Source organism: Rhineura floridana, chromosome 19, assembly GCF_030035675.1.
Source record: "Rhineura floridana isolate rRhiFlo1 chromosome 19, rRhiFlo1.hap2, whole genome shotgun sequence".
In the NCBI taxonomy this organism is placed as follows: Eukaryota; Metazoa; Chordata; class Lepidosauria; order Squamata; family Rhineuridae; genus Rhineura; species Rhineura floridana.
Genome location: NC_084498.1, coordinates 5,125,234 through 5,149,457, shown reverse-complemented (window position 1 = coordinate 5,149,457; position 24,224 = coordinate 5,125,234). Strand labels below are relative to the sequence as shown.

General features: G+C 46.1%; 1 protein-coding gene across 2 annotated transcripts; it reads right to left on the bottom strand.

Annotated features, from left to right (window-relative positions):
- Window positions 1–174: 174 nt before the first annotated feature.
- On the bottom strand, window positions 175–22,086 carry PHETA1 (PH domain containing endocytic trafficking adaptor 1). Of its 2 annotated transcripts, XM_061602936.1 has the most exons (3): window positions 21,793–22,086; window positions 20,910–21,018; window positions 175–2,103 (listed from the first exon to the last, which is right to left on the bottom strand). In XM_061602936.1, exon 3 carries the CDS (start codon window positions 2,089–2,091, stop codon window positions 1,246–1,248), a length of 846 nt encoding a protein of 281 aa, XP_061458920.1. In that variant the 5' UTR covers window positions 2,092–2,103; window positions 20,910–21,018; window positions 21,793–22,086; the 3' UTR covers window positions 175–1,245. The 2 variants fall into 2 exon arrangements, with proteins under 2 accessions (XP_061458920.1, XP_061458919.1); XM_061602935.1 differs by lacking the exon at window positions 20,910–21,018 and having other exon boundaries at window positions 21,793–22,085.
- Window positions 22,087–24,224: the final 2,138 nt, after the last annotated feature.

Sequence of the window (24,224 nt, the reverse complement as noted above, 5' to 3'; positions counted from 1 at the left end):
TCAGCAGCCGTAGCACAGGCAACACTCTTCTATGTTAGGAAACAGACTTTCCTTCAGTGAATAAACACAACCTGCTCTTTGTCTATCACAGCCACGTTTGAACTGCACCATGTTCAAAGCTAGAAAGTAGGGTGAACACTGCATTTTTGTTTAGATCGTCGGAGAACCAGGAAAAAATGTGACAGCTGCCCTTTATTCAGACTCTTAGTGGATGCTTTTCCCCCAAAGTCCTAGGGTGGGGTGAGGGGGAGGCAAAAGGTTGAGCATTAAATTTACAGATGTAGTGTCGACGTGCTCTTAACCCAAACCAGTTCCATTCAATGGTGAGAGTGAATTAAGTTGCCCGGAGGAGTGTGCAAAAACAGTGGTCTCTGGGGGCCTCTTTGGACACCCCAGCCTTCTTCCTCTCTTCCAGCCTCCATATCCACGCTTGTTACCTTCACCTTTAACCAACGATACAGTTGGCCATCCCATGCATAAACTGGGACTCCCAACACCCAACTCTGCATTAATGCACCACGGCAGAAGTCCAGGTGACAGCATGTGAAACGATGGTGGCCTTTTCTTTTCTTTTTTGCAACTTAGTTCCATCATGATTTCAGAACCAGGAGGGATCTCTGCTTCCCTTCAAAGCTCCGGTGGCGAGCCGAGCCAAACTGACCAGGTTAGGAAGATTCTGATCCCAACTTCGGCACAGTAAACATGTTTTCCCACCCCCAGGAGTAGAAAAAAAAGGCCACCCTGTGCTCAGCTGGTGACTTTGGAAGAGTTTGGTGGTGGGTAGACATCAGCAGGCAGCCAGCTCCATTGAAGAAACTGTTGCCGGCGATGAGAGGACCGGTGCAAGAAGCGTCAAAGCCTCCAAGAGTGCAGAGGCGGGCACTTGGCCTGCCTGGCTACTGTCTGCCCTGGATGGTGCAGGCAGCGACGGGTTTGTAAAGGTAGGCCCTTTTTATTTTTAACAAGCTGAAGGCCGGCAGTGATCACATCAAGCTGGGCCTTTCCAGGCACAAAAGGATGGCAAGGAACTGGAGGGCTAGGGGGAGGGCGGCAACGGGAAGATCTGAACTGGCCCCAAGTTGGAGCTTTCCCCAAGAACTGGGCGGGAGGCCGGCATGGGTGACTAGTAAGCAGTGAGCAAAGGTTCCAGGAGCTGACAATGACTCAGAGCAGCTGATGCCTCCATTCCTCCCACAAAGCCCGGCTCAGCATTTCCAACGGCACCCCCTCCACTGGAGAGTCTGCTCACAGACTGCCATCCTCTTGCCCCACCAGCCACGCCCTTCGCAGTTCCCGTATCTCCCTGCCGTACCGGTCATGCAGTCTGGAGAAACAAGCCATGCTTGGATACACAGGACCGTCAAAGCCGGGGCCTCCGGGGCCACATGAATTGCCAGACAGGGCCCTTCTCCGAGGGGGCAACAGTGGTGGCTTGAGCCCCCCCTCGGAGCTGTTGTCCCCACCGGTTCTTGGGCCCCATGGATCAGCTTGGGGGAATCCCGCCAGCAGGCTGGTTGGGCCTTCGGAATTGTTCCAGAGCGCACAGCCGTTTTCTTTCACCGGGACACAAATCGGGACTGTTGGCTTCTCCTGCGGCATGTCTGGGCCTAAAGCCACCAGCCCCAAATTGGGTGCCGTTTTGTTCTTCCGGTAAAGCGGCATCCTCCGCTGGACGCGGTGGCAGCTGGAGAGGCCCCTCTGCATCTCCTCCAGCTGCTTCTCCAGTTCCCTCACCACCAGGCGCAGGTAGTCGAAGCTGGCCCGCGAGAGGGACTTGACCCAGCCTTCCATAGCGGCCTGGCTCTCTGCCGCCAGGACGTAGGTGCGGGACTTGGCACAGTCAAACCGGATGGCAAAGGCAAACTCCTCGGTCGACTCGCACAGCTCCACCGTGCAGCCCTCCAGGATGATGACCCCCACGGGCTCCCGGCTCTCCCGGTCCTCAAAGTAGAAGAGCATGTTCCCCTTCAGCACAAACCAGCGCCGGTGATAGGCTGTGTTCCGCTCGCCCTTCTTGTAGAGGAAGCCAGCGTTGTCGGTGGGGGAGTCGCAAGTGGCGTAGAAAGCCAAACTCCTCTCGTTCAGCTTCATGTTCACTCACGCCTAGGAACACAAAGGAAAAGAGAGGTTTTTTTAAAAAGCTGTGGGGGCCCCAAAGCCGTAACCAGCCACCGTCAGATCCAATAGGCAGAGAGAGGCCGCACGCTAGGGGCCTTGGAACCTTGCTGTGAGATGGCTGCCATTTTGAGCCTTGTCCTGGTAGGACAAAATAGCTCCGGCCTCTTCCTGGGTGGGAAGTTCAGGACAGGCAAAAGGAAACAATCCTTAACACAACACATAACTGGCTATGGGATTTACTATCACAAGGTGTAGTGATGGCTGCCAGCTTTGAAAAGGGCCTCAGAAGAGGTTCAGGTGCATTCATGGAAGAGGACAAGGCGGTCAATGGCTGCTAGCTATGAAGACTATGTGCTCTCTGAAGAACTGCTGCAGGCATCCCAAGCGAGGAGAGCACTGTTGTACTCAGGTTGCGGGCTCCCCATCTGAGCATCTGATTGGCCACTGTGAAAAGAACCGGATGCTGGACTAGATGGGTCCCCTTTGGCCTGAGTCAGCTATGGGGCTCTTCCTAGGGTCACTCATGCCCCCATCACTTCCGTAGGAGCCAGGAGATGCCCAGTTTTCAGGCTACATCTCCAAAAAGTTATCCCCTGGCTTTGCCTTCCCCCTCCCCCAAGATTCTTCCTAAGCAATTTATCACCAAATAAGGCAAACAGAGAAGCTGAGCATGCAAGTTCTAAAGAAATAATAACATCAGCATATCAGTCCATCACCACATCTCCACTTACTGCCAAGTTTTTTTTAGTGAGCCTGGGCTGCTAAATAAATATCTTACCTCTAAGGACAAGCAGCCTTTGCAAGACTAGATGTGAGCTATCAGGCCGCTGAGGTTTAGCAGAGTTTCTTAATTCCAAGAAATACGCTAACAAAATAAGCAGGAGATGTGTAGATTAAAAAAATATAATAATGGAGTATTTATTTATTTATTACATTTATATCCTACCTTTCCTCCATGGAGCTCAAGGTGGTATACAAACATGGTTCTCCCTCTCCCAATTTTATCCTCACAACAACCCTGTGAGGTAGGTTAGGCTGAGAGGCAGTGACTGGTCGAAGGTCACCCAGTGAGCTTCATGGCTAAGCAGGCATTTGAACCCTGGTCTCCCAGGTCCCAGTCCAGCACTCTAATCACTACACCACACTGGCTAACAGAATTTTAACATTTAACAGAACAATTAACATTTTAATCTGGTGGTCACCCACAAATCCTGACAGTACACAACAACTTAAATGCTTTTGCTTTCAGACCACTTTTTTATGTGTATCAGCTGAATACATTCCGACTATGAAAATATTTGCCAGGGTTGTCTTCTCTTTCTGTATGATGTACACAATGAAAGTAAAGAAGCGAAGTGGAGCACCTTAATCTTTTCCTCTTGGATTTTCAAAAGTTGCAGCAAACGTTGGGCGTGGTTATTTTGAAAGGCAAATGTGTGGGAGTGAGAGGAAGCCACGCCAGTTTAAAATCAAGGCCGTCAGAAGAGCCTAGGCTTTCAGCAGGAGGCCTGGGTGAAATTGGTGCAAGGGAAATGGACACCTGGGGCCACAACATGATCTGCAAAAGACCCTGCACCGCACCGACACAGCAGCATCACAGGGGAACCCAAAAGAGGGCCGCACACCCCTGTTCCATAACAGCATAACAGCGAGCTCACTGCATCAGCCCAAGGCTGGCCCCACAAGACGACAGAGAGTGGTTAGCCTGGAGCAGGTGAAGGGGACAGCGGGGGCAAGGAGAGGCACGATCGCAGTCTTCAAATATTGGAAGGGCTTTCACATGGAAGATGGAGCAGGCTTGATCTCTTGCGCTTCAGAGGGCAGGACTAGAATTAAAGCAGATTCCAACCAGCTGCTAGGAGAAACATCCTCACAGTGAGACAAATGTAAGGGATGTTCAGATGTTGCTGAACTACAGCTCCCATCATGCCTGTTCACTGGCCACGCTTGCCAATGGGAAGATGGGAGTTGTAGTTCGGCAACATTGGAAGGGCCAAATAGACATGGGAAGGCCTAGAAAAAAACTGGAAGAATCAGGAGGGGAGTTGTTTCCTGAGTTGTTGTTTTTTTTTCTCTCATTTGACCCCCTTCCCCAAATTTTTCCATTTTTTCTCCAGGCCTTCGCATTTCTAGTGGCCAAAGGTTCCCCAGAGCTGTTTGGCAGTGGAACAGGCAGCCTCAGGTGAACAGTGGGCTGTCTTTTACTGGAGGTATTTAAGCAGCAGGCAGCCCACTCTCAGAGACACTGTAGTTGCATTCTGCATGGAGCAGGGGGTTGAAATGGATGACCTCCAGGGTCACATCTCACGCTATGAAGAAGCCTAGCATCCCCTGGTCAACAATGGCCGCCTGGATGCTTCAGGAAGAGGGACACCACTGGCTATGTTGGCAAGACTGATCAGAGTTGGAGTCCAACAACGTCTGGTGCTCCACAACTTTCTCATCCATGATTTCAGGCTCCCCGGCATTCCATTGAAGCACAGTTTGAAACCCAGTGACACATCCCAATTCAACACTGAAATGGCTCCTGGAAGCACACAGACTCCAGGAGTGACATGCAGCCAGCCTCCCTCTCCTATTCACCTTCTCACCCAATCCCAGCTCTGAGATGCAGGGCCTGGAGAGTCCCACAAGGCACATCAGTGCACAGCCAAGGCACCACCAATATGTGCAAAAGCTTTGACCGGCTATTGCAGGCTCTAGTTTTAAACATCTACCTAGTGCAGCCTCATAAACAAGCCAGCAAACAGGATTAACCTGCAAAGAACAGCTCATTGGTTGAGCGTCTGCTGTGGCTCTGTGACAGAGCATCTGCCTTGCACGCAGAAGGTCCCAAGTTCAATCCCTGAAATCTCCAGGTAGGGCCGGTAGAGGCCCCAGTCTGAAAGCTGCTGCCAGTCAGTGTGGACAATACGGAGCTAGATGGACCAATGGTCACACTCAGTATAAGGCAATTTCTTATGTTACATTTCCCTCTTTGACAGCTTTTAACATGGATTGATTGATTGATTTTTTTATTGATGGTCATAGACCAAACTGAATATATACAAATACACAAATGCACAATACTTAAGAGAGCCATTAAACATAATCACTTTTGTGAGATACCCTCATACTGCATACTGAAGCAATAAAATTAAAATATTAAAATTAAAAGTATTGTTTAACATTTATCTGCTGTTTTACTTTTTTGTATTCCAATATCTGTCTCAGAGTTATTGTTTTTATTATGATTTTAACATGATTACATCTTATTTAATTGTTGCTAGTCACCCAGGGCTCCCTTGGGAGGGAAGGTTGGGGTAGAAAACTAAAAAAAAAAAATAGTAATAGCAGTCATTGTCATCATCATCATCGGCTATTTATTTTAATAGACTGCTGGACAGCCTTTCAGTGTGAAAACCCTCACAAAGCAGATTACAGCATACTTTAAAATGCAGAGTAAATAATCAAACCATAAAAACAATAAACATTCAATATATATGAATATATATTATTCAATATATTAAATAATTTTAATATTAAAATTAGCAGATGGCAATTAAAAGCACAGTACACAAAAGTGAAGCAGGCATAGACTGGAAGAAATGAGCCTTTAAAATCCTCCTAAAGGCCAGCAAAGAGGAAAGGGGCACCTGTACTTCCCACGGGAGGTTCTTCCAAAGATGTGGAGCCACCACTGAAAAAGTCCCTGCCCCTGGTACTCACTAATCTCAGTGAGCAGGCCACAGATGCCGATCTTAAAAGTTTGGGCAGCCTGCTACAGGTGCAGGCAACCTGATTCCAAACTATTTAGGGCTTGAAAGGCTAAACTGGGCCCGGAAACAGATAGGCAGACAATGGCACTGAAGAGAATGTTGCATGGGGCATCCCAGAAAGTCAGAGGCCCCACACACACCTTCCCCACAGCACCCCTTCTCAAAGCCAAGACCTGAGACTGCCAAACTGTGCACGCTTTCTATAAACACCAGCGCTGCCAGCAGCTCCATGTGATCTGTCACTCATGCCAAAGATGTATTTTTAGCCATTGTGGCCATTGAGGAACAATGATGAGCTGGTGACAGGCAGGGGGAAAATGTGTCTGGATGTGACTGATTGCTGCTTTTAGGATAAAAAAAAGAAAGAAATAACAGACAAAACTGTTCCAAGCCAATTCACTTCCGCTATTCTAACCTCAGCAGCTCTGCTAACGTATTAAAAAAACACACAGAAAGAAACAGAAAATGGATTTGCCCACACAGAGAGTTGTTAATCAGGTCAAACAACTCATCCTGCCCGCCTGGTGCTGAGTAACTCTCCTGGGCCAGCTCCCTTCCCCTCTGCAGACATTGTCATTTCATCTTCTGAAGTCATTTGCTTTTAGGGAAGGGATTGCAATTTCCAAAGGCTGGGCAAGGGGTCCATTGTTTTAAGGAGCCCTTCCTTGTTTACTGAACCTTGGAGACAGAAAGGTGCTTTTTAAGCAGGTACAGAGTCCACAGCATAAAGGCTCATAAGAAACAAAGGCTGGTCCATGAGAAAAAAAAACAGCGCCCAAAGCCACAGTTAGACAATCCTGTTCTTCAGATCAACCAAAATAGCGAGCAAGCTTTTGAGCTCTCCAGGACTCTTCACCAGGCAAGATGTTGCCCAAAACAAGGGCAGGGAAGAAAAGGGAAAAGTAAAAAAAGGGGGGGACCAAAAAAAACTCAGAAATTAGGCTGTGATGTCATAGCCAGAAGAGTCAGCCTGCAGACAATTCCTTGCAGGTTGACCCAGGAAAAGCTGAAGAGCTCCTATTGCAAGTCGCTCTGGGTGACTTTACGTGAAGAAGCAACTAATAAACGCAATCAATACTACTAATCATTGAATACACAGCCAAAGAAAGCCTGTGACGGAAACTGCAAAAACTCTCAAGGGTGCTTGCTGATTCACCTTGCCAGGGTCCTTCAAACTCGGTTCCAGGGAATCTTTGGGGGCTCTACTGATGAGCTTACAAAGGACCCCCAGGGGCATGAGATGCTAGCCATGACGGCTTGTTCAGCTTCCATCGAGGAGGAGAAAATGCTACTGAACTCTTTTTCTAGTTTGCCTTCAGCAGAGCAAATTGAAATTATAACAAGACTTAGTTCTTTAAAATTTCTTCTGGAATCCAGAATGACCCTGTTGGTCAACGAGGTGAATAACGAGCCAACACTTCCCAAAAAGGAGGACACTGTTAACTTACAAGTGGAGCTCCCAGAAGTCCTAAAGGACGGGACATCTGGACCAACTGAAGCTAAAAAAAGTACTCGCTCTATTTTGATTTCTGCTGAAATGAACAAAATGGCCTTAAATATGACACGGCCTCATCTTAAATGGAATCAGCTTTTTCTCCCCAACGTGGAAGCTGCTCCTTCTTCGTGGACGGATATGAGAAGACTCGAGGACAACGAAATGGGCTCCCCACAGAAGGTGGGCAGCCTTGGAAACTGCTTACCACCTATTAGGAAGCCAGTAATATCCAACGTAAGTAGGGTCGATCCATCTATAGAGGAAATTATTCCCTGTGAGTCTCTGCTGGAAATACCATCTGTTTCAGCAACAAGGCCATTTTTTCCATCTACTCAATCCTTCTCAACTTGACAATCAGATAAGCATCTCAAGGCAAAATTGGTATTCCTATCATGGAACATCTCTGGTTGGAAGAATAAATCCTCAGATTTAAATTTTTTGGACTATCTTAAAAAATATGATGTCATTTTGCTGCAGGAAACATGGTCATGTGAGGAAATTCACCTGAATGGATATGAGTCATATACGTTGGCTGCCACTCCAAGCATTAAAGGTAGACGCCCCAAAGGAGGCCTCTGTTTGCTCATCTCTACCACCTTACGAGCCTGTACCACCAATCCAGACGCACTGGGAGGGCTGGCTATCTCAATAGTTCTTGATTTCACGTGGGCTCGGATACTGATAATAAATGTCTATTTACCCACATGTCGTCAAATAAAACTGGCAAAAGCAACAATGTTAAGAGTGGAGGAATATATTGCCAAGCTTACAATTCGATTTCTGGCTGCTATGGTGATTTTAGCGGGAGATTTTAACGCAAGGATAGGTTCCACCAATAAAGCCCTTTTTACCCATTTCAATGCACCCTTGCCAACAACAGGGGGAACGTTCGATATCCCGATTAGACACTCAAAAGACAAAGGCATTAACTTCTCTGGATTTTGCCTGATGCAGATGCTGAACAATCTTAATCTGACTTTGGTAAATGGCCAAGCCAACGGAGATACCAGTGGAGAACTCACATTCTTAGCTGGAAATAGAGCTTCTACTATTGACTTTTTCTCAGTTTCCCAAGAGCTCTTTCATGCTGTATATGCTTGTTCTGTGGATAATCGCCCTGAAAGCGACCATTTACCCTTAGCCCTTGCTCTATCTTGTGGCAATCAAACCATCTATGCCGAACAAAAATCTACTTTTATTGAAGAATTTGAAGTTCGAGCAGCACGCATCAGATGGTTGGCCATATTGGAATCTGATTTAAAAGGGCTATTAAATTCTGATTGTTGTTTTGCATTGCACTATGCGCTTATTGATGCAACCTCTGCGAATTCGGCTCTAGACACATTCCAGCAATTGATTATGGTCCTTCAAAAGAATTTATTACCTAAATTGGCACCTAAGCCCCGTAGATCTACCTTTTTTTCCAAATCTTGGTTTGACCACGATTGTGTTGCTCAGAAGAAACTTCTCATTGCAAAATATAGAGCTTATAGAGTTTCTAACTCCTCCTTACTATTTTTACATTGGTTGGAGGAGAAGAAACGTTACAAACATTTAATTAAAGTTAAAAAAGCTTTAGCTCAAAAAGAAGCCTGGCAATGCCTCTTAGAAGCATCTAAAGTAAAGGATTCATCTACCTTTTGGAAAATGGTGGCAAAGGAGTGGCCCAATTCCTCATCTAATCTGGATTACCATATATCTGTGGCTTCTTGGGAAGATTATTTTACTAAAATTTATGCGGGTGAACGAATTTACCATCAACTTAGTAAGCCCCAGGGTCATAATTTCCCCAAATGGCCGCCTGTTACTCCTAAGGAAATTGTCAGCCTGATCAACAAACTAATAATAGGCAAGGCACCAGGATTGGATAATATTCCCCCTGAGGTTTTTAAAACTAATGTTGACTGGTGGGCAATGGTTTTAGCCACTTTGTTTACATATATTGATTCTGATATTGTCATCCCAGAGGACTGGGGACTGGCTATAATTGTTCCAATCTTTAAAAAAGGTGCCAGATCTGATCCAGCCAATTATAGACCGATCAGTTTGTTAAATATCATCAGTAAGATTTATGTCAGTCATTTAAGTGACAAACTTCAAACATGGATGGAACAGGAAAACATTCCAGCAGAAGAGCAGGCGGGATTTAGAGTTGGCTGTTCCACGATGGATCATGGCCTTGTCCTATCCCATCTGATAGAAAAATATACATCGCCCCACCGAGGAGCCCTCTATGCAGCATTTATCGATTTCAAATCAGCTTTTGATTTGATTCCCAGACTTAAACTTTGGGAAAAATTAGAGTCCACCACTATCGATAGACGCCTGCTAGCCCTAATTCGTTGTCTATATGAATCTACTTACTTACGAATTAGATGCAATAGAGCTGGTCATCTATCTAAGGCCATTCCAACGTTCAAAGGTGTTAAGCAGGGATGTATTTTGGCACCTATGCTGTTTAACATGTATATCAACTCCCTGGTAAAAACTCTATCACCTATAGGAACACACTACCCCAGTTTGTCCAAAAGGCCGGTATCCATTCTCTTATATGCTGATGATGTTCTTCTTTCTTTGACTCCTGTGGGACTGAGATGATTATTGACTACCCTTGCTAGCTACTGTAAAACAGAGCTTCTGGAAATTAACTATGACAAATCAAAAGTCATGTTTTTTTCCAGAAGAAGATTAAAACATCGATGGCAGATCACTGATCGTTCTATAGACCAGGTATCATCTTTCAGATACCTTGGGATGATATTTCATTCCTCAGGATCCTGGCGTCCCCAAGTAAAACACGTTACGAACAACGCTTACAGAACAGTAAAGGCGCTCCTCTCCTTTTACTATAATAAAGGAGGACAGTACGTGCCTTCTGCCATCCAAATTTTTGTGACCAAAGTAATTGCGCAATTGCTATATGGTGCCCAAATAGGTATTTATGATAATTATGCGCCCCTTGAAATAGTTCAGACTAAATTTTTGAGAGCGATTTTCGGCATTCCTTTGTGTGTTCCCAATTCCATTCTTTGCTTGGAAGTGGGACTCATTTCAATAGAGGCCCGTGTATGGCTGCTTAAAATTAATTTCTGGTTAAAATTGCTGTTTATACCCGTGGGTTTGGCCCCATTAACATTAACTGATGTTTTTTGTTCCAATTGGAAAAAGTCCCTAACAACTAAATTACTATCATTAGGGTTCTCTCTTCCTGCGATTTTGCTGCTGGGTTTCCCCAAAGCAAAATCTCTTATTTACCAACAAATTTATGATCTGGAATTGCAAACCCACTTAACCAGAGTGACGGCATACCCTTCCCTCAGATACAACACAAGGATATTTGCCCCAGCCTGCTATTTGTTTAATCTTATAGTCCCAAAACTCAGGAGGGCGTTTACTCTGGCAAAATTCAATATTCTACCCTCGGCTCTTTTGGAGGGCCGGTTTAAAAAAATTAAATACGCCGAACGGTTCTGCCCTTGTGATAATGATGCAGTGGAGTCGGTTAGTCACGTTTTACCCTACTGTCCTTTTTATCGTGACTTATGAGCCGCTTTAATTTCCCCAATTTTGCAAGGTTCTTTTGCCAGAGATGAATCCGTAATAGTGGACCATCTTTTGTCTGATCGCATTTCTTCAATAACGACTAAGGTCGCTAGTTTTTGTGCCGCCGCTATTCGTACTAGAAACTCTTTGGTAGCTTCCCAACTTAAGTTTCTTACTGGCCTTTTTATTTCAGTGTGTAATCCTCCCAGCTGTGCTTGGGTCCTCTTTTTAAAGTATTTTGGAGAAACTATCTGTATTTTCGACGTGGATACTTATAGTTAGTTTATAAACCCTTATTTTAAGCATGTCTAGTACAACTTCCTTGATTCAAAGGAATGGAGGAAGGAAAGTGCTTAGTTTCTTATGTGGTATTTAATATTTTTTACCGTCTGCATAATTGTATGATTGTCTGGTCTTTGACTGTAATAAACTTTTACTTACTAGCTTTCATGGCTGGAGGCAGCATGCCTCTCAACTCCAAATCTGTGGAGAGTCCCACTGCCCCAAGCCCTGCTTGTGGGCTTCCCACTGGGGCATGTGGCTGGCCGCTCTGAGAACAGGCCGCTACGCTAGATGGGCCCCTTTGGGCTGCTCCATCTTCAGGGATCCTCTTATAATCCTCCACATTTAGGGATCCTGTATCTTTAGGAGAAGAGAAAGTCAGCCAAGCGCAGGTGTTCTTGCAACATTGTAATGGGAAAAACCACAAGGTAGAATTCTCTCTTCCCCCTGCACAACTTTTAAAGTTACAGAAGACCTCTTCGTTGCCAGGCCCAGCCTCTAAGAGGTCTTTTGTATCTTTAAAAGTTGTGCAGGGGGAAGAGAGAATTCCACCTTGTGGTTTTTCCCGTTACAGAGTTGCCAGAACACCTGCACTTGGCTGACTTTCTCTTCTAAAGATACAGGATCAGTCTCAGGCCCTGAACCTGGCAACCCTATCCACTTTACATCTATTTAGGCAAGAGGCGAAATATTTATCCATCCCTTTGGAGCCTGGTGCCGACTTGCACTTAGGGCTAGGCGGTGTTGACGTGTGAGCGTTGTTGTGTAAAACAGCATACATTACGTTGGAGTTAAGTTGAGCAAGAAACTTCTTCAGAGCATTAGAGCATGTTAAGAGTCTTTATTAAGACATTATGGCCAAAGGCTTAAGAGTAAATACATGTAGAGTTTCTTCAGTCACCCCCCTTCTGGTGCCTCTCTCTTCAAGGGTAAACACAGAAGAGAACCTCTCAGTTCAGAGGCAATACACAGAAGACCAGCCTCACAGTTCAGAGGCAATATTCAGAAGACTACAGCTTAACACAGATAGCTGCTAGAACTTTTCCCAGTTTATCGCGATGGCTACCATAGCAAAGGCCTTGGCAGTCCGTTCCCAGACTGGGCAAAGACATAACTCCCCCTAGTTACAGTTTTTCAGACTTGATGGAAAACAAACTCAGTGACAGTGCGGTTCAATGGTCAACAGGCGGTTGCCGTTTTCATAATGGATGGATGATTTTATTCTGTTTTTTTATTTTATACTACTGTTTATACTGTAAGCTGTGCTCTGATGTGGTGGAAGAGTGGGGTATAAAAACTTTGGACTAAATGAATGAAATAAGGCTCCCAGGTTCAATCTCAGATGTCTGCACTTAAAAGGATCTCCGACTGCAGGCGAGAGGAAAGATCCTTATCTGTAAGGGATCCCAGGAAAGCCCCAGCATGCCTGAAGAACCCCTTAAACACCCCAGCTCACTCAGTCACTCCCCTGAGGCCTTGGATGAGCCCCCAGACTGTGGATCCAGATTCTTCCCCCTTTACTCTCTCCCTCCTGGGAGCCAAGATGAAGGCAGGCCCAGTGAGTGACACAGAATTGCTGGAGAGTCCTCACATGGCTGCAAGGACCCTCTGGAACCAGAGGTCTACTTGGGAGGAGGCTGCACCAAGTGCATCTTGTAGCCCAGCTGATGAACAGGAAGTGGGTTTGTGTTTGCATGAAAGTTCTCCATCTGTGCCTGATCTCTGCTGAGTTAGTAATTTTTATTAGGTCTTCCTTGGGTGATGATGTTTGTTTTGAATTCGAGAGCAGGGGAACCTTTTTGGCTCCATAGGCCAGATCCTTATCAGGATCTGCCTTGTGGGCCAAATTTGCCAGGTGGGTGGGGCTGCGTGCCAGCCAATCACCTGATGTCACAAATCATGTCAGGTAATTTGATTCTTTGCATGTTGGGAGTTCAAAGCATTTTGCAGGCAGCAAAACTCTGCTAAAACAAAGGTGTTTTTTCTCTCTTTTCTTTTAAATGAAGGGGGGGAAACCTTCACTTTAGCAGTGCCTTGACTGAAAATGATGCTTGCTAAGACAAAGGGAGGCGGACCCTTTAGCAGGGGCTTCCATCCTGCTTAGCACTGGGGTTGGGTGTCTGAGAGAGTTCCCTGCAAGGTATCATCTCATGCCCCTGACCTGAGCAGGACTGACCTCCCTGTGCATCAGCTGATGTGAGGGAAGGTCACTCCTGTGTGTGAGAGACCTCCCAGCAAGAACGTGACCCCAGGGCTAGGCGGGGTGGAAACAAGACAAAGGTATCAGCTGATGCGCAGGAGTCCAGTCCTGCTTTGTGCAATGCTTTCGATGCTGCTGACAGCCAGCCGGTTGCTGGGTGCTTCAGAACCTGTGCAAGGGGGGCTCTGCAGGTGCTCTCAACCGGCAGCACCTGCAATGTCCTTTTGGGCCAGGCCCTGCCCTTGCCTGCTGCACGCCTGTAGGACATCAGCTATAGGGTGGGCGGGCATGGTTTGCCCAAAATGGCTTCGCGGGCCAAATGGGGAAGCTTGGTGGCCCATGTCTGGCTGGCGGGCCAGAGGTTCCCCTGCCCTAATGAGATGTCATTCAGCTCTGAGCTGCTATTAGCACCAGCCACAACTGCTGTTGTGGCTCTGCTCCATCCTTTGTTTTGGCCTTTGCGGCGCCTGCTACAAGGAGCTAGAGTTGCCAGGTTCAGGGGCTGAGACTGATCCTGTATCTTTAGGAGAAGAGAAAGTCAGCCAAGTGCAGGTGTTCTTGGTTGCCAATCCCGGCCTCCAAGAGGTCTTCTGTATCTTTAAAAGTTGTGCAGGGGGAAGGGAGAATTCCACCTTCTGGTTTTTCTCATTACAATGTGGCAAGAACACCTCCACTTGGCTGACTTTCTCTTTTCCTAAAGATCAAGCTTGGAGAAGTTACTTTTTTAAAACTACAACTCCCATCAGCCCCAGCCAGCATGGCCACAGGAGTGGGCTGATGGGAGTTGTAGTCCAAAAAAGTAACTTTTTCAAGCTCTGCTAAAGATACAGGATCAGTCACAGGCCCTGAACCTGGCAACCCTACAAGGAGCTGACCTTGGACAAGATGCATGCAGAAGGCACCAGATTCAGTTCCTGGCATCTCCAGTTCTACGGCTGAGATAGCACCGACAGGGAAGACCTTTCCCCGAGACCCTGAGGTCCCGCTGCCAGTGAGAGTAAACAAGACTTCCCTAGGTGGATCAATGGCTTGTACATAAAGGCAGTGATGTCCATTTGCATGCTTCCAGTCGTCAGGAGTAATGCCAGACAAGTCTCCCTGAAAGATGATTTTCCCGCAGTTGTGGGAGACAAGCCTAGAGAGACCCATGTGCAGTCTTGAACAGCTAAAGATAAATGGAAAGCCATCCTTTTCCAAGCCTCTCTATGGTGGAGAGCAGAAGGCACCACTCTCTCCCTGCCAGCTCTATGATGCACACCCTCTCCACCTGTCACACACAACTCAGAGTGGCAAGAGGGCCACTGTAGGCCACTGTACAAAGATCCCCTGAAGGTAAGATGCGTGAAAAACCACGAGATTCAAGATCCTGCAACTGAATTTCCTTTTAGCCAATTGTGCAAATTTCCCCCCACCAAAAAAACCCCACCAAAAATGTAGGCACCTTTTGGTGACATAGAGTGGGATGGATTGATATTTAGTTTGCTAATGTTGTTTTATTGTGTTTTATATGAACCCTAAGCCTTCAAGCTCTCCTCCAACACATTTCAAAGAAGTCCCATAAACGAGAGATGAGCAACCGGCCTCCCACAAGACCAGCGGTTTTCAACCTTTTTTCCTCACAGACCGCTTGAAAGTGGCTATGGGTCTTGGAGGTCCTTGTTAAATTTTATATATATATGTTGGCAGCTGATGAAGGCGGAAGCTGAAATGTTTTGTTAATATAATAAAAACCTCAGTTTGGTTAATCACAATTACGTTTATATATATATATATATATATAATACACACACACACACATATATATACACAATTTTGAAAGCAACAAACAGAACTTCACTCAAGCTTGCTCTGGATCCCTATAAGGATTCTGTTAATCACATAACAACATATGAACGCAATTGTGATTAACCAAACAGAGGTTTTTATTATATTAACAAAACGTTTCAGCTTCCGCCTTCATCAGCTGCCAACATATAAATGCTGTTACCAAGGTGGCAGTTATGGAGCTTTGAGGATGGAATGCTCAGAGGGGCTTCATTTGCAGAAGCTAAGTGATGCTGGTACTGTCCTCCAGGTTCAGGCCATGTGGTGCCAATGTGTCCAGAGAGTATATCCAAAAGTTCTCCCTTTTGGTCAATGCTGCTGGATCTGCTGGCATCTCTGTCTCTGTTATGGAAAAGTCCAATAGGCTGTGACCTTCAATGTTAAAATGCTTTGCAACTGGTTGCTCCACTTTTTTTGTTAAGATTGCTGATTTGTGGTTTCTGAAGCATGTGGTTTTTCCAACGTATTGGATATGACATCCTGGTCTTTTGCATTCGATGACATAAATTATATTGCAGGACCTACAGGTGATGTTCTGTTTGATGTAATAGGTCCTGCCTGTCCTAGTGCTTGTAAAAGTGTGTGTGTGTGTGTGCATATATATAAAATTTTAATTGCATTTTTATTGCTGCTTTTATTTCTTACGTATCGCATCACAGTTTGGATTCCATAGAATTAAAATTGCAATATAATAGGATACAGTAAAGTTGAAAAAAGAAGCAATCCAATAAAATTAAAAATCTATACGAATATTTTAATGAGATGGATTTGTTGTCTCCGGTCTTCAACTACTAAGGCACAGACAGCTGTGGACCACTTGAATGAAGCTCCCAGTCCACTGGGGGTCAGTGACCCTCAGTTTGGGCACCCTTGACCTAAAGGTTCTTGGGCTCCAGTTCCCATTACCTCACCCCACCCAACAGGCCTGTGGTCAGGCATGATGGGAGTTGCAGCAACATCTGTAGGGCCACAAGTTCTCCATTCTTGCTATGCTTAGTTGAGGGGCTAGCTAATCTATTTTGTGCCAAAGGCTGTATTGATCCATGGCCAACCTGCCAAGGGTTGTAGGTCAACATGGGCGTGGCCAAAGCCTGCAAGCAGGCATGGTCACAGCAATACACAGGTCCCAGCTTATGGTCTGAAGGCACATGAGGCCAGCACCCTGCTGAAGCTAAGCAGGGTTAGGTTTGGTCAGTGACTGGATGGGAGACCGCCTGGGAACCATATGTAAGTCGCCTTGGGTTTCAATCATGAAAAGAAAGGCGGGATATAGATGTAATAAATAAATAAAATATACACCGTGCCTTGTAAAAGTAATCGGAACCCTGACCAATGTTCTCATATTACTGAATTACAAATGGTACGCGGTAATTTCTTTCTGTACGATATTTTATTTTGAACACTGAAACTCAAAATCAGTTATTGTAAGGTGACATTGGGAAATGTTTGTACGGAAAAAAACTGAAACATGTTGCTTGCATAAGTATTCAACCCCTGTGCTGTGGAAGCTCCCGGTTTACACAGATGAAAGAAATTGCCCTATTGAGGACACAGTTACCTTACCATTGGCCTCCACCTGTGAACCATTAAAGTTGCTGTCACATTGTCAGGATAAAAACCTCACTGTTGGATCATTGGTCAGGCTGTGGATCTGAAGGAAAATGAAGACCAACGAGCATTCTACAGAAGTGAGAGATAATGTAATACAAATGCATAGATTAGGAAAAGGATACAAAATAATATCCAAGTGTTTGGATATCCCAGTGAGCACAGCTGGATCAATGATCAGGAAGTGGAGGCTGCATCACACCACCCAGGCACTGCCAAAAAAGGCCATCCCTCAAAACCCAGCGCTCAAACAAGGAGGCGGCTTGTGAGAGAAGCCACAGAGAGGCCAACAATCACTCTGAAGAAGCTACAGAGTTCAGTGGTTGGGAGTAATGGTGCACCAGTCAACCATATCAAGAGCTCTGCATAACACTGGCCTGTATGGGAGGGTGGCAAGAAAGAAGCCGTTACTCAAAAAGTACCATCTGAAAGCACGTCTGGAGTTTGCCAGAAGGCATGAGAGTGCCCCAGCTGTGATGTGGGAAAAGGTTTTGTGGTCAGATGAGTCCAAGATAGAGCTTTTTGGCCAAAACTTAAAGTGCTATGTGTGGTGCAAACCTAACACTGCCCATGCCTCAAGACACACCATCCCTACAGTGAAGTATGGTGGTGGCAGCATCATGCTGTGGGGATGCTTCTCATCAGCAGAGACTGGGCATCTTGTTAAAATCGAAGGAAGAATGGATGGAGCAAAATACAGGGAAATACTGCAAGGGAACCTGCTTCAGTCCACTAAAAAACTGAAGCTTGGGAGAAATTCACTTTTCAGCAAGACAATGATCCCAAGCACAAGGCCAAAGCAACACTGGAGTGGCTCAAGAACAAAAAGGTGAATGTCCTACAGTGGCCCAGTCAAAGTTGCGATCTCAGTCCCACTGAGAATCTGTGGTGCTCTTTGAAAATTGTGGTTCACAAGCGACATCCAAACAACCTGGAACGAATCTGCCAAGAAGAATGAGCCAAAATCCCTCTGACACTGTGTGCAAACTTACCCCAAAAGATTTAAAGCTGTTATTGCAGCAAAAGGTGGCTCTACCAAATATTAATGTGTGTGGGTTGAATACTTATGCAAGCAACATGTTTCAGTTCTTTATGTTTCTTACAAACATTTCCCAACATAAAACCAATGTCACCTTACAATAATTGATTTTGAGTTTCAGCGTTTCAAAATAAAATATCATACAGAATGAAATTACAGTGTACCATTTCTAGTTCAGTAATATGAGAGCATTGGTCAGGGGTCTGATTACTTTTGCAAGGCACTGTATATATCAGGGCTGTGGAGTCGGAGTCATGGAGTAGGAAGCAATTTTGGGTGGAGTCGGAGTCGGTAGAAATGTACTGACTCCAACTTCAAAATAAAATTAATATTTTAATTTTAATATTAATTTATTAATATTAATACATTAATATACATTTCCATTTATGAAGGAGTCGGAGTCGGGCAGTAGAAAAATAGAGGAGTCGGAGTCGAAGGTTTGACATACCGACTCCACAGCCCTGATATATAAAAAGAGCAATCCTGACCATTTCCACCTTGAGGTAAGTCCTACAGAATTCAGCGGGGCTTATTCCCAGGTAAGTGGGGTAAGGACTGCAGTCTAACTTTTTCTACAGTAATATTATCCAACTGGATTATGACTTCATCAAGAGGTTATTTTATTAATTCCTCACTTAATTCATTACAAAGCAATAAACCACCTGTGCACACACTCCCACCAATCATGTATCAATTCCTTGCTTTTCCTCTTTCCCTCATAATAAAATTCAGTCCCTCCCAAGCTCATTCTCTTTGATTTAAAAAGGTGTTGCTGATTAACTGGGTGCAGATAAATTAAAAATAGGTTTTTAATCCAAGTTCTTAACAAAAGCCACAGGTGGCAGGGAACATGCTAGGAAAGGCCTCTCTTTGTAGGAGTCCCGTTGAACTCAGAGGGGCTTGCCAACGAGGAAATATCCCTGTCATGAGGCTGGAAGGCTGTGGTTCTAAATCCAGAAGAAGAGGGAAGTCCCTTTTTTAAACCGGGGGGGGGGGATCTGGATTTTTTCACTGTTTGGGGATGCCTCATTTTAAAGTTGGCTCTGACAATAGTTAAGAAATCAGAAGGCTAGGACTGGCGAGAGCAGCTATGAGAGAACTAGAAAAGGCCCTCAGATGCAAATATGTATCACTGGACACTCAAGTCAGGATCATTCAGACCATGGTATTCCTGATCTCTGTATGGATGTGAAAGTTGGACAGTGAAAAAAGCGGATAAGAGAAAAATCCACTCATCTGAAATAAGGTGTTGGAGGAGAGCTTTGCGCACACCATGGACCACAAAAAAGACAAATAATTGGGTGTTAGAACAAATTAAAGCAGAACTATCACTAGAAGCTAAAATGGTGAAACTGAGGTTATCATACATTGGACACATCATGAGAAGACATGATTCACTAGAAAAGACAATAATGCTGGGAAAAACAGAAGGGGGTAGAAAAAGAGGAAGACCAACCAAGAGATGGATTGATTCCATAAAGGAAGCCACAGACCTGAACTTACAAGATCTGCACAGGGTGGTTCACAACAGATGCTAATTGGGGGTCGCTGATTCATAAGGTTGCCATAAGTCGTAATCAACTGGAAGGCACGTAACAACAACTGAGTAGACAATGGTAGTCAACGGCAGTTTTCACAACTTGAGACATGTGGCATGAGGAGATGCAGTCACTTGTGTGTCAAACAATTGTGCAACATGTGCCGGGCATTAATTCATATCCCATTGCCAAAGTCTACCACAGTTAAGCAATCTCAGGAGGAATCATCTTGGGAGAGGCATTCGTCCCACCGCCACCTCACATACATACACAAATGTAGCAGGAATGCCTCTCCCAAGATTGCTGCATGCTGCGTCCAGGTGCCATCATGGCTATCATGTGGAAGCCGTAGCTCAGGGGAAGAGCACGCCTTTGCACGCAGAAGGTCCCAGGTTCAGTCCTCAGCATCTCCAGACAGAGGACTCAGAGACGCTCTTGCCTGAAACCTTGGAAAGCCTCTGCCAGTCGATGCAGAGGCCATTCTGAGCCAGGTGGTCCAATAATCTGACTCTATGAAAGGGAACTTCCTACGTATCTGCTGGTCCTCCATGATGATGAAAGAGAAGGCCTCTTCTAATATGGTACTGATGACCCTGCAGGGCCCATTTGAGAAGAGGCATTCCCTCTCTGTTCTCACACTAGAGGGAAATCCTCTTCCAAGATGCTAGCGGCTGCCACATCAACATGCACCATCTAAGAACAAAGAGTGTCTGCTTTTCCCTTCAAAACTATTATTTTATTAGGAGGATTTACTCTACAAATTAACCTGTTAAAACTTGTGCAGTTAACCAACTCTGATTTCTTTTTATCAGGTGACTCTCCTCATTAAGCTTTCCTCAAGATAACTTAATACGAACTAGTTGTTCCTTAGTGTCGCTTAACCATCCAGTTGCACTCACAAGCGGGACTGACATTTTTCAGTGCACAGCGTTAAAGCTACACTTTAACTCCCTAAGTTAAACAGCAGTGAGATATTGGAGGGCAGCCTGTCCTGTGTCCCCCTAAGCTATCCTGCTGCTCTCAGGGCAGGAGGGAGTCTCACTGCCAGTGCTCAACTTCCTTGTCCAGCTTTCTTGGTTTGAGATATTCCATTCTGCTCTAGTTCTGAGTTTCCTGGTATCATGGGGGTGTTTGGACTCATACGAGTGGGAGAAAACTATGCCTCTTCCCTAGTCCCTGTCAACAACATTCATATTTTTTATAAACCGTCTATCATGCCTGCCCCTCTTAATTCATTCTTTTAAATCAGCCCACAGAACTTACTAGCCTGCAAAAGGTTTTATTAGCCTGCTGGGGTGCAGTAGAGAAGATATGGAGATCTCTGCCTTTCCTCCACCGGCTTGCTCATTCTTTTAGCCTGTGGCTACTAGGCTAGTGCCTAAAAATAAGGCTGCCTCAACTGCCTTTTGAGTAAACAGACAAAGCAAGTGCTTTTCCTACACAGGAAATCTTTCTCTCCTTCCCCTCACTCTGGACTGATGATCTTCCTGGGATGATCACTTACCTTCCCTGGCGCTGCTTAAGACTTGCGTGCCCCCCAGGGAGAGCAGAAGCCAGCGAGCTCCTGAAGTCAGCCTATTTTTGTACCGCTGGTTTGTGCTCGTATGTTGAAACTGCCAACAGCAGAAAGGCAGTTATGTATAAATCTGCAATAACTGCATGAAGGTTTTCATAGACTTGAAGCTTCTCCTCGTTAACTCCAGCTAAACACTGGGAATTCTGAACTGGGAAACTAGAGCCACGAACAAGCCCACGTCCAGGTTTCATATTTGCAACGTCACTGTAATAGCCCCCCCCGTACATTGATTGTGTGTTCATATATATATATATATTTCTGTGTGTATCTTGCATGTGTGCATGTATTGATACATACATACATATATACATTGACAGAGTGTGATACGTACACGAAGACAGATGTATACCATCTATCTATACTTCATATAGCCACACATACATACATACATATCTACCAAACATACACACCCACATTACAGGCATCTGCATATGTGTACATACCAGTATGCACAAATGCAGTGAATGTACAGAGTGCCCGCCTAGGCTATCCACAAAATAAAGCCTCCTGCCCCTGTTCGACCCCCCCCCCCCCGCAGGGCTTCCAATCTCCAGCGGTTGGGGGGGCAACCGTGGAGAGAGGGAAGAGGGCAACGGGAGGAGGGCTTAATCTGAGCCAGAGCACCCCCAAGGCTTAGCTTTTCTCTCGCTCCCCAGTGCCGTGGATCCCTCCTGGGGAGGTGGTGGGCCAGGCGCGCCGCGCCCCTTGGCCATGTGCAGAGTGCCCCTTCTCCTCCCCCCCGTCCTCCCAGCAAAGAGTCTGATGCGAGGCGCGTGAGCCCCGGCACCTCTCCTTCCCGCCCGCGGCTCACCTCGGCGGCGTCCTCGGGGCGCTCCCTCCCGGCCCGAGCGGCGCCCCCTTCGGCCAGCCGTGCGCTCCCTTTGTCCGGCCGGGCGCGCGCTGTGCCCTGGCCCGGCTCCGGCTGTTGCTCCTGGCCCGGCGGCCCCGCCTCTCCCGGTGCTGGGAAGCTCTCTTCCGGTTCCATTGGACGACGACGCGGCCTGGAGGGCTGCCAGGTGCCCCCCCCCCGCAAGGGGGTCAAGTTTGAGCTCCGCCAGCCACGCTTGGCTCTTTGGTTGCGCCAAATGGCGAGAGGCTCAGGCGGAGGCGCAGGGCAGGGTTACACCCAGGGCTGGTTTCACTGGGGCGCGTTCATGTCTCTTTTTTAAAATATAAAATTACATGTAATTACAGTATTCTTTTTAGATACCAGCAATGTGGACACACATTTTATTTATTTATTTATTTATTTATGCGGGTTTGTTTGTTTCTTTTTAAAGAAAAATGTAATTGATTGTTTTAGATAAAAGCAACGTGGATAGATTATTTATTTATTTATGCAGGTTTGTTTTTTTTAAAAAAAAATAATAAATGAAAACCTTATTCATAGGGTCGCCATAAGTCGGAATCGACCTGAAGGCAGTACATTTAGATTTTTTATTTATTTTATTTTATTTATTTATTATTTAACTTGTATCCCGCCTTTCCTCCCAGCAGGTGCCCAGGGCGGCAAACAAAGAGCTAAAAATGCTTTAAAACATCATAAAAACAGATCTTAAGATACATTAAAACAAAACAGCGTTAAAAACATTATTAAAAAACATATTAAGCAATTCTAACACAGACGCAGACTGGGATAGGTCTCAACCTAAAAGGCTTGTTGAAAGAGGAAAGTCTTCAAAAGGCGCCGAAAAGATAGCAGAGATGGTGCCTGCCTAATATTCAAAGGGAGGGAATTCCACAGAGTAGGTGCTGCCACACTAAAGGTCCGTTTCCTATATTGTGCAGAACGAACCTCCTGATAAGATGGTATCTACAGGAGGCCCTCACCTGCAGAGCGCAGTGATCGACTGGGTATATAAGGAGTAAGACAGTCTTTCAGGTATCCTGGTCCCGAGCTGTATAGGGCTTTGTATACCAAAACTAGAACCTTGAACTTGGCCCGGTAGCAAATGCGCAGCCAGTGCAATTCTTTCAGCAGCGGAGTGACATGTTGGCAATACCCTGCCCCAGTGAGGCAGTCTCGCCACCGCATTTTGCACCAGTTGCAGCTTCCGGACCAACCTCAAGGGCAGCCCCACACAGAGCACATTACAGTAATCCAGCCTGGAGGTTACCAGTGCTTGGACAACAGTGGTCAGGCTATCCCTGTCCAGAAACAGCCACAGCTGTCTCACCAGCCGAAGCTAGTAAAAGGCACTCCTAGCCACAGAGGTCACCTGGGCCTCTAGCGACAAAGATGGATCCAGGAGCACCCCCAGACTACAGACCTGCTCTTTCAGAGGGAGTACAACCCCATCCAAAGCAGGCAACTGACCAATTATCCAAACTTGGGAACCAGCAACCCACACCGCCTCTGTCTTGCTAGGATTCAGATTCAGTTTATTGGCCCTCATCCAGCCCACCACCGAGTCCAGGCAGCGGTCCAGGGCTTGCACGTCCTCTCCCGATTCAGATGTTATGGAGAAATAGAGCTGGGTATCATCAGTGTATCTGATGACTGCTCCCAAGGGCTTCATATAGATGTTAAACAGAATGGGGGACAAGATGGTACCCTGCGGCACCCCACAGCACAGTTGCCAGGGGGCCAAAAGACAGCCACCCAATGCTATTTTCTGAGAGCGACCTTGGAGATAGGATCAGAACCACTGTAGAACAGTGCCTCCAATACCCAGCTCACCAAGTCGACCCAGAAAGATACTGTGGTCAATGGTATCAAAAGCCACTGAGAGATCAAGTAAGAATAACAGGGTCGTACTCCCCCTGTCCTTCTCCCGATAAAGGTCATCCATCAGGGCAACCAAGGCTGATTCAGCCCCATAACCAGCCCTGAACCCAGACTGGGATGGGCCAAGATAATCTGTTTCGTCCAAGAGTGCTTGCAGTTGCTGCGCCACAACCCTCTCAATCACCTTCCCTAAGAAGGGGTATTTGCAACCAGTCGGTAGTTGTCACAAACCAATGGGTCCAAGGTGGGCTTTTTCAGGAGTGGTCGGATCACCGCCTCTTTCAAGGCAGCTGGAACCACTCCCTCCCGCAATGATGCATTGACCACACCCTGGATCCACTCGGTCAGACCCCCTCAGCAAGCTTTAATAAGCCAAGAAGGGCAAGGGTCGAGAGGACACGTTGCTGGCCGCATCATCACAAGCACCTTGTCCACGTCATCAGGCCGCATCAACTGAAACCGTTCCCAAGAAGTTGCAGCAGACGTTGCACTGGACACCTCATTGGGGACTACAG

What these genes read in the sequence shown, in the direction of transcription:
- PHETA1 (XM_061602936.1), bottom strand. Translation starts at nt 2,091, where the DNA reads ATGAAGCTGAACGAGAGGAGTTTGGCTTTCTACGCCACTTGCGACTCC.